At 33.1% G+C, this 15,016-nt stretch overlaps 1 protein-coding gene and 1 long non-coding RNA gene across 3 annotated transcripts; one reads left to right on the forward strand and one right to left on the reverse strand.

The window, feature by feature from the left end:
• Positions 1-4,699: 4,699 nt before the first annotated feature.
• LOC105324943 (tolloid-like protein 1) lies at positions 4,700-8,200 on the reverse strand. Of its 2 annotated transcripts, none has more exons than XM_011424220.4 (5): positions 7,041-8,200; positions 6,695-6,782; positions 6,110-6,255; positions 5,514-5,714; positions 4,700-4,913 (listed from the first exon to the last, which is right to left on the reverse strand). In XM_011424220.4, the coding sequence occupies exons 1-5, from the start codon at positions 7,096-7,098 to the stop codon at positions 4,771-4,773; spliced, it is 636 nt and encodes a 211-aa protein (XP_011422522.3). In that variant the 5' UTR covers positions 7,099-8,200; the 3' UTR covers positions 4,700-4,770. The 2 variants fall into 2 exon arrangements, with proteins under 2 accessions (XP_011422522.3, XP_011422521.3); XM_011424219.4 differs by having other exon boundaries at positions 4,701-4,913; positions 5,514-5,726; positions 7,041-8,196.
• Positions 8,201-8,906: 706 nt separating this feature from the next.
• Positions 8,907-12,653, forward strand: LOC136272905 (uncharacterized). The gene is made up of 2 exons (XR_010710963.1): positions 8,907-10,312; positions 12,516-12,653. It is a non-coding gene; the product is annotated as an uncharacterized lncRNA (long non-coding RNA).
• The last annotated feature ends 2,363 nt before the right edge of the window (positions 12,654-15,016 follow it).

Raw genomic sequence — 15,016 nt, forward strand, 5'->3', positions numbered from 1 at the left:
TTCAAATTGCAAAGATTGACACAGCTTTTTGTCATGTTGTTTAAAATACTAAGTAAATTTTTCTACTGGACTTGCATGCTCAAAGGTGTCACTAATTAAATTTATAATGTGTTCATCACTTGTCTTGTGTCATTAATTATTAATTGTCCTCTCCCCAGTGTTTAAAGTTATTTGGTAGTAAAACAACATTTCTTCTTTTCAAAGTCGCACAAAATTGAATAGCAAAAACATGCTGTAAACAACTGGATTTCAATGTATAAAAAAATATTAATCAATACAAATATCTTGAGTCAGGTACATATGCCTTAGTTGGTAGGGATATACGGCAAACAAACAAAGTTTTAAATTTGACTTGACTTGCTACTGTACATATACTGCTTGATTTGATATTCCAATACGCTGTATTATCAAATACTCATCAACTTCAAATTTTACCCAGATTAGGATTTGAACCTAAATCCCTTGTGTCAAACAAGTGCTTTTCCATTAAGCTATCCAGGTTATTTTAAAATGAAATTGAAGAGTTTCATAATGCATCTGTATCTTATATAATTTTTTTCTACAGCTCATTTTGGTTCGAATATCAGCCCTTTCCCATTGTAAATATTTATGCAGTGAATTCTAAAGTTTAAAGAGTAAAAGGAAAGATTAATAATATATGTAATCCAATGCACAAAAGATGGAATTAGAACATAGCTTATCAACAAAGACAATGACATTAGTTATTCCCAACTGATTAAAAGTTTGACGATTTTTCCCAATTCAACAGCCAAGGGCTCCCTTTTGAAAACCAAGAATATTCACAGAACTATTGTTTTAGATCTAATGAAGAATTGGGACATTATTTTACTTACCTCTGGAGGTTGTTAAGGATGGTACTGAACTAGCATTGGCAAAATTTGTGTGCTTCTCAAGGTGGTTGATCATCTAAGATGTACCAAGGAGTCTATTGTGCCATACCCACACTAGTCACTGTAGCTTACAATAGTATGAGACAATTGTCAAAGCTAGGAAATTCATCTAGGAATGAAACTAGCTGAAATGACAGTGGCTTCTGTACAAAATTATATGCCTCAATCTTGCACAGAGTTATGACCATGTATTGATGAAATTCTCAGTCTTACAGATAAAGTTACAATTCCACTCAAGACTGGTGTGGTTTTTAACATGTTTAATATTAATAAGGGTAGCTGGTCAGAAAAGATTTCATTGTGATGGTTTTCTGTATCAATAACTATCGATAAATAATTCATACCATCATGTATGTCCTTATCAAACTATGCAAAAACATTTTTGTTCATTTATTCCAAGCTATACCTTATAAATAATGTTAAATGATTGAAATAGAGGAAATTCGAGTTATAGCACATGCATTTCCAGTCATGCAAGCGTGGCCTTGTCGATTTTTCGGTGATTTCTTTTAGTGTATAGCTTAGGTAAACTTAACAACTGATTTAGAAAGTTAAGCCATCCTTGGTTAAATAATTATAGATCAATATTTAATTCGGGGGGTATGTAAACATTGCAAAAAACTGGGATAAATAAATAAAAGGGCTCTGACATATTCAAAAAACTACATTTTTCGATACAACTGATTCTTGTTTACACTCGGTAATGGTTGGTTGAATGAATTTTCATAGTCATAAGAAGATATTCCCGATTTTTTCTTCGGTGGTAAATTCCTACCTCTTTCCAGACGTGGAGGTCGCCATTTTGAAAATGGCGTCGGCCTTTACCTGACCCCAAAACGAAGTGAAAACGCAGTGGCGGGGGCGGGTACCAGACTACTGTTTGGCCTACTTCTTTGGTCGGTTCTATTTATAGCACTGTTAACGGGGGAACTATTCAGGAAAGGGATACCCGGCATTTGCATTAAATTTGGCATATTGTAACCAACTGGTGATATCGGGTATTTGTTTCCCGGACTTGGATATGTATATAACATTTGTGGGCTCGGTCCATATGCAAAAGCCTGTCCCGGTTCATGTATGGATTCAAACCTGGGTGACTCGCTTGACCGGTTCGCCATTTTGTCAGCGCGTTGTTTTTTATTTATGTTACCTTCGATAAAGTCTTGGCAGCTTTTATTCCGTCTACGTTTCTTCTTCTCTCTTGAATGCGGCATCTGCTCCAATCTTTCACACACTACATGTACTGGTTAACGGCACTATATAGTCACTTATATTGTTTTATTCGGATATTTCCACCCATGGAGAAAAAAACACAACCTGTCCCACCTGTTGACCTTCACCTTAGTTAGTATACGATAAAAAATTGGATATTTGACTATTTGAACCACTCTAAACCAAAGACATCCGATTAAAATTATGTTCTACAGCCAGGTATTGTAGTACACGTTTACATTGAATTAGTTTTGGTTTAACGCGGTCTTCGTACTGAAAATTAGACAATATTTCAATTAGTGTCTTTTCTAATATTTACATGGTTTATAGTCATATAGGCCTATGTATATTGAAAATGCGCCGTCTTAAAGGTTAGATGCGTGACCAAGTGGTAGCGGGGAGGTCTTTCTGATTTTGTGGTCGCTGGATCGAATCCACTAAATAGTAATTTTTTTCACTTAAATTGCAACATGAACAGAATAGAGAGATTATGTTAAACGTGTCTAATCTTCTGGGTTGTTTTTTTCAAATTATCTTGTTTAATTCAGCCTGAGTATGAGTACACCCAATATAAAGTTAAAACAGTTCTGTTCATTAACACTACATACATGTACTCTATTTACACTTAGATCCATTGCACTTTGCTTGAACATATCACGGTTCAGAATATCAACTACTGTTATACACAGAATTTCCCGAATTTATGACAAATCGGTTGTTACAGACACTATTTATAAAATCAGTATAGTGTATCAAGGTTTCGAAAATCATATTGCGACAGCTATAGGTACCGGTGTAGGCGAAATAATGGAAAAGGCGCTATTCCTTTTTCAATTCCATTAGTATTGTATAATTTTCATTTAAGTTTGTATTGACAATTTTTTTTATTTTATACCAAGCTAAGACATGCACCATTGCATACTCAATTATGATTTACACAAAATAAATATTGTAGAAAGCGGTAATTGTCGATGGGGATCATCCGAATATGCGCAACATTTTTTCTTCAAATGCAAAAATTATACTATCGCTAAAAATATAATTTTTTCTTAATCTGCGACAACTAGACTATTTTCATTCAGTTAATTAATGCTCATCTTTTATCATGGGTCGATAAGTCATTATTCATTGATATAACACGCAATTATTCATATCAACGAAACTGGTAGATTCGTTTAATATACTTTATGTGCATGTCTCATATAATCGCAGATATCACATATTTTGCTATTTTATTATTACAGATTTTTATCATGTTATAACCGTTATAACCGTTGTAAGTTTTAAACAATTTTTCTATTTTAATGATGAAGACCACAGAAGTTGTTAGAACCTGTGTCCTAACCATTTGTATATGTATGTTATATCTATTCAATAAAATATGTTCAAATCAAATCAAATCAATGAATAAGTTTACAATACATGTAAATGAAATATTCTATAGAAATATAATTCATATAACAAAATGAAAAATTACACAATACAAATAAAATTCATATAATGCAAATGAAAATTTATAGAAAACGTTTTAAAATTATGCAATGCAAATGGAATATTACAGAATTCAAATGAAAGTTATTGAATACAATAAAATCTATACAATGCAAAGGGAAAAGATCGAACCTTGCAACGTTTGACAGGCCATGATATGATAACCTATCAGCTTATGTTTCAGTTCTTGATTTTAATTGTCGCGACAATCTTAATAATGAAGCTAGTCAAAAATTCATATTTGTAATCGGTGTTACATTACAGCTACATGTATGAGTCGGAACAAAACCATTTAAATACATGTAGTTTGATATACATGTGTGATCAATATATTCACAACCAATGCAAACCGTTTACCGCTTCTAAACTAACAACATATAAAATTACGACCAGGATACAGAATCACGCGACAGAACCCGAATACCGTTAGAATACGATGCAACATGGCGGACAATCGCAACTTCGCGGGCCTTTCCGACAGGCTCGGAAAAACACCCCGAATGTATTAACATTACCGGATGTTAGAATTTTATAAAAAATGGAGTCGCTTCCCATTAAAATAATTAAGTATCGGCTAGACAGTCTTATTTGTCGCTTCTGTGTTATATTTTAGGGTATATCGTTTACTTTAATGAAGTATAGCTCACATTTCAACAGATCGTAAAATGTGTTGTATTTATATCAAGTTTCATAAAAAGGGGGGTTGTCATGGACGCTTAGGTAATACATTCGAGGTGTTTTTCCGAGCATGCCGGAAAGGCCCGAGAAGTTACGAGAGCATGGCGGATAGTTTCAGTTTCGTTCATCCAGACGGTCGGCTGTCTCCGTAAATCTACGAAGACAGCCAACCGTTTGGTTGAACGAGACTACATGGTGGACAGTACTTAATCGGATGTTGATTTTTTTTGGTCCACTTGATGACAGCCGAAAATGGCACAACGACGCCAAGAATGGCTGCACAGCTATAGCTTTGCTAGATAATATTCAGTTTAAAAATTAATCATTAGGCGCTTTTATATACATGTACAATAACATAGTAAGCAAAAACATATTCAGAAAGAGTGAATGATTATGTTTTAAATTTTATTCATAAAAAGAAACTGGGGGGAAAATCGGGACATAAAAATTCAGTACATGACCAGGTTGTACAAAGTCATTAGTCTTTGGAATTGATCCTAGAGAGATTTTTCTTTTTAAGAAACACAGCCCTGATGACAAAAATGGTCAGTAACACAGCGACTGCTCCTAGCAACACTCCAATCACGGCACCAACAGTGGCTGCAGTAGACGAACCCGACTCTGTAAAATACAACATTTAATCAACTGACGAGACAGAACAACATACAATCAACCGAAGAGGCATCTCTCTCTCTCTCTCTCTCTCTCTCTCTCTCTCTCTCTCTCTCTCTCTCTCTCTCTCTTAAATGCATAGTGTCATAAAAACAATTCAACAACAAAAACAAAATGATGTTTAACCTGTATTTACACATAAAAATAATATACATGTATATGTACTTATGCAATGTTAAGACTTAGCAAGAGAAAAAGCCATAAGCAAACCTATCTGAAAAATGTGTTCAACGTTAGATATAAAGGAAACGTAAACTTTGCCCCCGGTGTATGAAACTAGGAGCGTACAATCTTGGCCAAACAAACTTCCTAGAATACGGCCCAAACGCTTTAGAGAGTTACCAACATTTATTACATCAGATAACAATTTGTTCGAAACCATGCAATATAAGCTAAAAGAATCACACAGAGAACGTTTGTTGTCAAGCTAAAAGAGATACAGAACCTTTAAACACGCCCAACAAAGAATGAATCAGAGATATACAGAGAAAAAAACAGGAAAGTATAGTGATTTGGAGCAATTGATTATTCTAATGAACAGTCTGATACCTGCAGTTGACTGGCTTGATTTAGAACTTTCTGTGTGGTTTTCCGCGGGTTCGAAATCCTGGTAAGAGATTGTAAATCCTTTCTTTGATGTACTGCTATCCGTTGTGAATTTCACGTACAGTTCAGATCCGGAGCTATGGATGTGTCCAAGCGTACCATTGCAGCACGTAGACTTAATGTATATGTATTCTGTGGCATTACCTGTGGTGTTCACTTAAGAAAACATTGGGTTCAGTGTTTTGCAAAATAGATCATGAAAAGCATAATTTCATTACTTAGCATAACAGGAAAGTGAAAAACATTTTGTGACAAATTAAATTCGATAGACACTCCAAATGACTGTTATTCTACAAGATTGGCCACGATTTTCCCGAAGCAACAATGTCAAACACTGTCACAGAAAAAAACAACTTTACTAGCTACTAAGATAAAGTGCAGTGCACAAATAAATGCACACCAATTAATTTCCCACAAACTTTAACATGTATCGTCATTCTCTTTTTTCATACTTCTTTTAAAATACTAAAAACCTGATAAATTTTACTGGATTTGATAACAGCTCATTATTCTTTTTTTTTTTAAAAGATGAAAAGTACCATTGTAGAATGCCAAAATATCCCAATCCCAACTACACATGGTTTTGCTCTTTCTGGTGACAGACTCGATGTCACATTCCGCCAAATTGGCTTGTATGGTGTGGTTGTCCCCATTGGTTCTGATCAGCCATTCTCCTGTGTAGTTACTACAACATTTAAAACAACAGGAACTTGTAAGTATTTTGTATCTTTAGATTTTTTTAAAAGATAACAATAATTCATTGAACAAATAATCGGGTTAGTCGTACGTAACAATCATCATTTTGACCTTAGTACGAAGCAGGTCGCCCAATGATATTTTTTTTAACCAGTGTACTCTTTCATCAAATTATCAATGCATATGTATTGTTATTTTGATTTCTTAGTAGAACTAATTTCTCATTTATCTTTGCATTCTGTAAAAAAATGGACAAGTTATTTGAAAAAGTGAATAGCTTGAAGTGAAGCGTCAATAGTTGAGGTTAGTAAATACCAATGTTAATGATAAAGGCCAAAGGTTAAACTAGATTCCTTTAGTGTTTTACAATTATATTTTTTACATCACCAAAAGAAAGACAACATCATTATAAAACAATGAATTCTTACTTTGGGTAGTTTTGTGTCGTATAATTGAAGTGAGAGTGGAACTGTTTTGGAGTCTTTTCAGCAATGAGAGTTGTAAGTTGTATAGCCTCTGTAAAGGTTAATGTTATTTATAGATATTAATTTCATAATAAATAACATTTAAATTATGAATTTTAAAACGACCGCTTTTGTACATTTCAGATAAAGATATGATTTAATGTAATAATATAAGCTCTTTATTAAAACCATGCACAACTCCAATTACTAGTACTAGTATTTTGTTAGAAGTTCTTTGACAGATTCATATTTTGTTTTAAAAAAAACCTGTTCTCTAAATAAATGATTTTAAAAAGATGAAAAGACTCACCATAAATGAAATTCAAAATAAGGAGAAGAAATAATATCTGATTACGATAATGCACCATTCTTGACGCTATCGCATCTCATCCTTGGTAAATGGCTGATAAATGCAGCCCAAACAGTGATGAAATATTCATCTCTTAAATGGCTTTATATTGAAAATGACCAATATGCCTAGAAGACGATACTTATATGCCGTGTCAATCAACCCTGGTTCCATGGAAACAAACCAAAGCAAGTGTGACATTTCTGGGTGTCGCAAAATTAACCTTGCTTCATTATGAAAATGTTAATGGAATTGGGTATTTAGTCATTTCTTTATTAGATGATTACCCAAATTCACGGTCGCACTGAGGCAATAAATATTATATATAGGACACAGAATGAAGTTTTCATCAATTTTAAAACTTTTGTTGCATTTTATAATTCCATTATGATAGCAGCAATGCTCAGTATAGGTAAGAGGGCAATTTCGATAATTACAAAATATCATGTTACTTTTACTGAAACACAGAAAACACGACACAGCCCATCAAAATTTGGATCGAATTATTAATTTGTTTGTTTATTAATCCTTTATCAGAATATGCAAGTCATTAATTCATGTAAGATGTGTTTTAAAAAAAAATTGGGGGGGGGGGGGCAATGTATTCCAAATAAAAATTAAGCAAAAACGACCAATGGTGGCAATGCTTAAATTATCGTCGTTCAGCATGTTATCAACAAAAGAGCAAAGTCTGTGTAAGTTAGCCAAATATTTTGTATTATGATGTTCATTCTTACATTTTCCGTATTTTAAAGCATTAAAAAAGCAAGTGGTACTTTTGTCACTTAATTGAGTATATGAACTGAACACTCCTTTTAAGTTCAAAACGTTGAGAGACAATTATAAAAAGGTTCAATGGATAATCATGCAGTTTTCTTTAGAAATAATGAAGAAAATACTTGGTGTAGGATCTATGTAAAAATTCAACTGTTGTGTGTTCCTCTTATTAAAGTAATTGTCAACCAAGGCTCACGCAACATATTCGATTTCTGTATGTTCTTTAAAGTACGATTTACGGATTCCACTACAATTTGCTGTCGATCTTTTTGTAGTCGACCTTTAATTTCTGGTATTTTCAAGTACAATTGTACATGCAAGTTCTCCATTAAAAAAATATCATGATTAGCATGTTTAAAATTTTGTGTACACGTAATTAGGGTTTTTTTTTGGGGGGGGGGTGGGGGGAGGTTATTTTCTGTTAGAAAATGAGGTACTGGCACGATAAATCCGTGAGGGGGGCTTTTACATAAAGAAGAAAAAAATTTGCTTATATATTATATCTTTCCATTCTGAAAGAATTGGTCATTTGGTACTTTGAAAAGTTCATAGATTGAAGTGAAGCGTCATTGATTGAGATTAGTAAATACCAATTTTAATGATAAAGGCCAAAGGTCAAACTAGCTTCCTTTAGTGTTTTACAAATACATTTTTTACATCACCGAAGGAAAGGCGACAGCATTATACAACAATGAATTCTTACTTTGGGTAGTTTTGTGTCGTATAATAGGAGTGACAGTGGAACTGTTTTGGAGTCTTTTCAGCAACAAGAGTTGTAAGTTGTATAGCCTCTGTAAATGTTACATATTTATAAATATTAATTGAATGATAAATAACATTTATAAATTTTAAAACGCCCGCTATTGCACATTATTTCAGATAAAGATATGATTGAATGTAGTAAGCTCTCTAATAAAACCACGCACATCTCTAATTACTAGTACTGGTATTTTGTTAGAAGTTCTTTGACATTTTCATATTTTGTTTAGAAAAAAAAACGGTTCTCTAAATAATTGATTTTAAAGGGGCATGGTCACGATTTTGGTCAAATTCTATTTTTAGGGTCTTCCGTTTCCAACGGAAGACCCTCTTGTTATTCTACGGTTTCTTTTTCTTTATTAGGGTCTTCCGTTTCCAACGGAAGACCCTCTTGTTATTCTTCGGTTTCTTTTTAGGGTTTTCCGTTTTTCAACGGAAAACCCTTCTGTTATTCTACTGTTTCTTATTATTATTTTTTTTTTTTATCCGCAAATTTTGTGTAGGCCATTTCTCGTACATTTGTTGTCTGATTGTTATGAAACTTTCAGGGTATGTAGACAATGTAAAGGTCTAGGGACGTTTTTTTTCAAATTTTTAAAATTCACTTCCGGTTATGAGTTATTGCCCTTTAATTGAAAATTGGGGGGTCTTTTGTCCGGAGTTGATCTCGGGAACTACAGATGATAGATGCATGAAATTTGGCGAAATTGTCGGTAAAATTTTATAGTTTTGCTGGCATGAAAATTTTGGTAATTTCTTTGTTAGTTTTTGAGCTATTTGTCGCCAAAGTTTAAGATTTTTTCGGGGCTGAAATTTTGTTGCTTTTTGTATTATAACTTTTAAACTAAAAATATTTTGTAAAAACACATAGAACAAAAGTTGTTTAGAATAACAAGAGCTTTCATTTAAAATTAAGAAAAAAGGGCTGGCCCTTATAATTAGGGGTCAGCAGTCCATAAACGTTTTTTTCTGATAGCTAAAAACATTATCATTTTATGAAAAAAAAATAACTAGATTACTTTTAATAAATTAAATTTTGTCATTTGGTATGAAATTAAACAAGCTCTGTGCTATATTTATTTGTAATTTCATAAAACAAATATATGCGAGAATCGTACATGAACGAGTTAATTGTCTACATAGACACACAAGCGAACAATGCCGCTTCCGGGCGTAGCATTTGTTATTGTTCTGATTAAATTTCACGGTTTTATTCTGTTTATCTAAATCATTTATAAATGCAATGAACATACACAACTACTTATTTAAACGTGCTATGTGTCCGCGCAGAACAAATCTCTGTTGGCGCCCCTGCCTGTAACCCCAAATATAAACAGCGACGAACGGCATTATGGGAAAGACAGAGCCATGGATGCCGAAACGCAGAAGAGAAGTTGTGTATTTTTTCGCCGTACATGTTGTACGTTCACGTGCACTTTCAATCCACAGTGAAGCACATAAACATGTACCGGGAACACTACTTCGTATTTGTATATTAAGGAGGGATATATTCTTCATACTTGTTTGAACCGTTTGAATCGTTTACGAGGAAATTCTGACAGTCACAGTAGGCCTACTGTCGGCAGATGTTTACGTTTACATTGATCAGCTGTTTATAAGCTGATAAGAGTTACGAGTAATAACAGAAAAAAGATGGACATTTAAAAGTGTGATTTATGTGGATGTTACTGAAGAAGGTAAGTCTTTTTACTCATTTTAAAGTTTGAACTTTCTTGTCTTTAGCACACTTGGTTAAAATGTCAGCATGTAAACTAGTTAACATTTAGTCTATAGATGTGTACATGTAAGTACGTTCACACTGTCACTGATGTATGTTATTTTGTTAGTTCAGACAATATAAATCCTTTTAACAGAGTTGAATCCCAAATGTTTACCTTTTACTTTTTTTTTCCTTTACTTTTTACCAGAATTTGGTTTGAATTACAATTCAATTTATTGACAAAATCCACATGTGGCGAAAGTCATACATACAGTATACAAATATAGTTAGTACATAGATTTTCTTATGTTATGTGCATCACGTATGAAGTTACAAATATTTCTCGCTCGAGGTTCATGGGAGACTGGAAAGGATGACCAAATTTATCTATTTAAAAAAACAACAGTTTGTGAATTTTCAACTCAAAATTCAAAGCAGGGTCTAATTAGAAACACATGATATATTCTTGTGCGGAAGACTTTAAATGTAGACATGAATACCCTGTAGACATGACATCAAGTAAATAAATTGTATACTTCAGAGTTAAAACATGACTTTAATATTTTTATGATGCCGATCATTGTATCATTAAGAGAGGTTTAGCAGACCAACGGGTACCCGGTACATGTACTTGTACATGTAGGTTACAAGTTAGAACTATGCGTACCTGTTCACATAATTTTTCTTGTTTATAGCAATTATGATGTGTACTTAAATTGTCCTTGTTAATGTTTTAAATGTAATTTTTATATTCTCTTTTTTAATCTGACTACTGGCAGTACTGGCGAGCGAGCAGTTCTCGCCGAGGACCATTTCTTGCTGGTGCATTGTTACATCATATTTTCATATATAATTTTATGTGTTGATAAAATGACGTAACAATGCACTGGTGAGAAATGGTACTCGGCAAGAACTGATCGCACGCCAATATTGATTAATTACAGACAAAAACTGAAGGTTGCAAGTGTTATATTTTATTCAACACCATTGTTTAAATAATTCTTTATATATGTGACAGTCAGACTGGTTTGAATACCAGTGCCAGAGAGCTCAGTTGGTAGCTAGAGCACCTGACTAGAGATTCAGGGGGCCCAGGTTCGAATCCCAGTCTGTTCCATCATTATTTCTCCCATCTTGTACATATATATCAGATTTACATGTATAACAGATGATCTTAAGAGTCATCACATGTTTTGCAAGATGCAATAAGTGTTAAAAACGTTAACTTTACAACTTTAAGTGAATATTTATGTTTCTTGATATTATTTGGTGTGGTTTTCTTGACAGCGTCGCATTCAAGTCAGTGTCAGCTACATTATGCATAAACAATTTACCCGCTCCTAAACCACAAACTTTCTTATTAGTGGATTTAGGTTACCACTGATTGTCTGCTGTTGCAGCAGACTAATAATATATGCACAGACAAAACACAATGAACTTATCAGAGAATGAAAAATTCATCGAGTTACTTTCAACTGTTGGAATTCGGGTATTTTTTTTACAATTTACATACTTGTGACAAAACTTATATGTGGTACATACAGCTGTAGCTTTATGAAGAAAATTTGGGTTAGACCATGTATACCTATCATGCAAGCTAAATGATATTTACAAAAAACTTGCAATTTATGGCGCACGAAATATATGCTAGTTTTATAAAGATTGACCTACATGTAATGTACCACATTCTGTGAAATATAATCTATTAAAAATTCTTTATAAAGTTTACTCATACATGTTTTATGCTTAGTACACATAGTATATTTTAAAACATGTAATTTATAAGAAAAGAAACAAAACCCTTGCTAAATTTATTTGCAAAAAAAACAAACCAGTAGAATTGATAAAACATATGGTATACCAGAAGCTAATACATGTACTTTGACGCTGTTCGGATGGGTAATATTCCTTTGTAATTTACGAATTGAGATATTGACTGTTGCACTACAAGTAATAAACTCTCTCTCTCTCTCAATCTCTCTCTCAACTTGATAAGTGTCTATACCTAAGAAAAATTTTTAATATTGCCTAAATGTTATGTCATGTATTGGGATATGTCATACTCATTACACTGCATGGTCAGTGTATTTTTTCCAGAAATACTATGCATATGTTAATGTAAACACAGCTATTATTAGTACATGTATGTAAACACAACTAATTTTTTTTTTTTATTTCAGCTCAAAACGGACTCTTGTTACCACATGGCACCACATGGCTTTTACTGGAACCTATTGATTATAGTGGGTCAGCTCTTGAGGTTAACCTGTCACCTCTACCCACATGCATATTCCTTGTGTTCTACAGACTATTTACTGGTAATTCAAATTAAATCGGATAATCCAAGAACAATAATGGAACTTTAAGAAAGCATCATGCAATGTTGTGGTTTGTGTTTGATAAGAAATTATGAAAAACAAAATTAAGGCTGTTTAAAGAAATTCATATTTGTTTTTCAATAAAAGTATGCAATTATGTTTCCTTTATTTTTTATTTCATAAAGATATTAAGATGTGTTTACATATTTGAAAAATCAACCCCCCCCTCCCCCCCCCCCCCCCCATCCAATTGTCTGCATTAAGATTACATGTAGGATATGTAAATGTACATTTGACTTTGAAATAACATCTGCTATGATAATTACTTTTTTACTTTTGAAATTAACAAGAAACAACCTATTTCTACCTTTCTCTCTAAGGTATATATGCATAAAAAAAGTAAAAAACATGTCAAATTTGAACATTTTTCATGGAAATCAACTCGATCCGTCTCCAGCTACCTGGGTGTGTTTGAATTTAATTTTAATTTAAGGCAGATGTCTAACTTGTAGGTTGTAACTTACTGTTTTAGCATGGTTAGAAGGAGACTAGAAATCAGAATAGATTAGATATTCACTAAATATGATTGTTAACTTACTTTTTTCATGTAAACAAGAAATCACAAGCAGGACAGCTGTCTATTTGTTAATTAAAATGGTACAAATCATACAATAAACAAATAAAGATCAAATTTTAGAATCATTGATGATTGTTTTCAAATATGTGTGAGAAATGACTCAAGGAAATTGCCACAAGTTTATAAAATTAGGTAAAACATTTCAAACCATTACTTTTTGTGAAAATCAAAAGATGGGGGGGGGGGGGGGTATACATGTAAGGGCATTTCTAAGTGATGTGAAGCTTTTTATCATGATTATATCATGTAGATGTATGTTGTATTGAATAAGGTTTCTTTTTAAAGGTGGTTGAACAACAATTGACCTCTGAAAGGTCAGGTAAAGATGTTTTACTATGGAGAACCCTATAAATCTGTGTTTACTAAAGGAAATTGGAAATGGGGGGTTCACTTAAATGGCCATATTTTTATTAAACCTCAATGGAATTGGCAATATGTGGTATTCTTTTTCTCAGAATTGCATTAGCTTTCTTATTCTAAGACAAACCATCTTTTCATAAAATGTTAGTGTATTAAGTTAAAGGTACAAGGAATAGGGATGGGACGATCCACCGATGCACCGGTGCATCGCGGTATTTATTTTGACGATATTTGGATCGATACATTTACCATTAATACAACGATACCTTACCGAACTTTTTTTATTTTTCAAAAATATCCGAGCTTCATATATCGGCTATTTTTAGTCCGCGCGCCTAATATGAAAGTAGAAAGATGGCGGAAAACCTTGTAAAGTTGTCAAAACTGTTAGGAAGCTAAATATGGAGTGTGGAAAACTTTTGGAGTACTTGTTTATGAAAAACTAGTGTACACGAGACTAAAGTAATTTGTAAATTGTGCAACGCTCATTATGAATATAACAAAATAACTTTGGACATGCGGTAATACATCGGCAGGTTGAATAAATTTTAAACTTTTATTCATGTTTTCATTTAATTGCAATGTATCGTGATATGTATCGTATCGCATCTCATGTATCGTGATATGTACCGAATCGGCTCAGTACAGTATCGTCCCAGCCCTAACAAGGAACAGTTTCGGATAAAGTACCGTCAATATTTTTGTAAAATTGAGAGTGACTGTACTTGAAGGTTTATCAGTGTTGCGTAGATTCATGAAATGAATTTTAATGATTATCATTAGTTAGAGGGATGTCTCTTGTTGAAATTAGTAAGCAATATTAAGGCCCTCTTTTTGGAATTGGTAAGCAATATCAAGGCCCCTAATTTTAAGTACATGAGAAGCAGTAAATAAATAAATTGTGAAACTTGCGGCTATGACTGTTGTGTTGACTTTACACAGTGAAATTGAAGGTTACAAACACAGGTTATATAACATGAAATGTAGGCGGATGGGATATTATATACCTATTTATAATACTGGGTATGAGGACAATAGCAAGTTTATTGTCCCCCAAGACAGCAACTATTTCATGAGGCAAAGCCAAGGGAAATAGTTGCTGTGGAGTGGGACAATAAACTTGCTATTGTCCGAATAGTCAGTTAATTTGTATTTTGTTATACCAAAGAAAACTTAATTTATTTGTCAGCGATACAGAATTTCTTGATGATTATCAAACTTTGTATTTAATGCAGCGATCTGATTAGGTCAGAGGTGTTCCTAGTTTAAAAAGGAGGGAAATCGAATTCTGCTTATGAATGGTTTTGATGACTATTCACCATGGGCATATAGCATGGATAATATTTCAAATTAGATAAAAAAGCAT

This window comes from Magallana gigas, chromosome 2, assembly GCF_963853765.1.
Source record: "Magallana gigas chromosome 2, xbMagGiga1.1, whole genome shotgun sequence".
Classification (NCBI taxonomy): domain Eukaryota; kingdom Metazoa; phylum Mollusca; class Bivalvia; order Ostreida; family Ostreidae; genus Magallana; species Magallana gigas.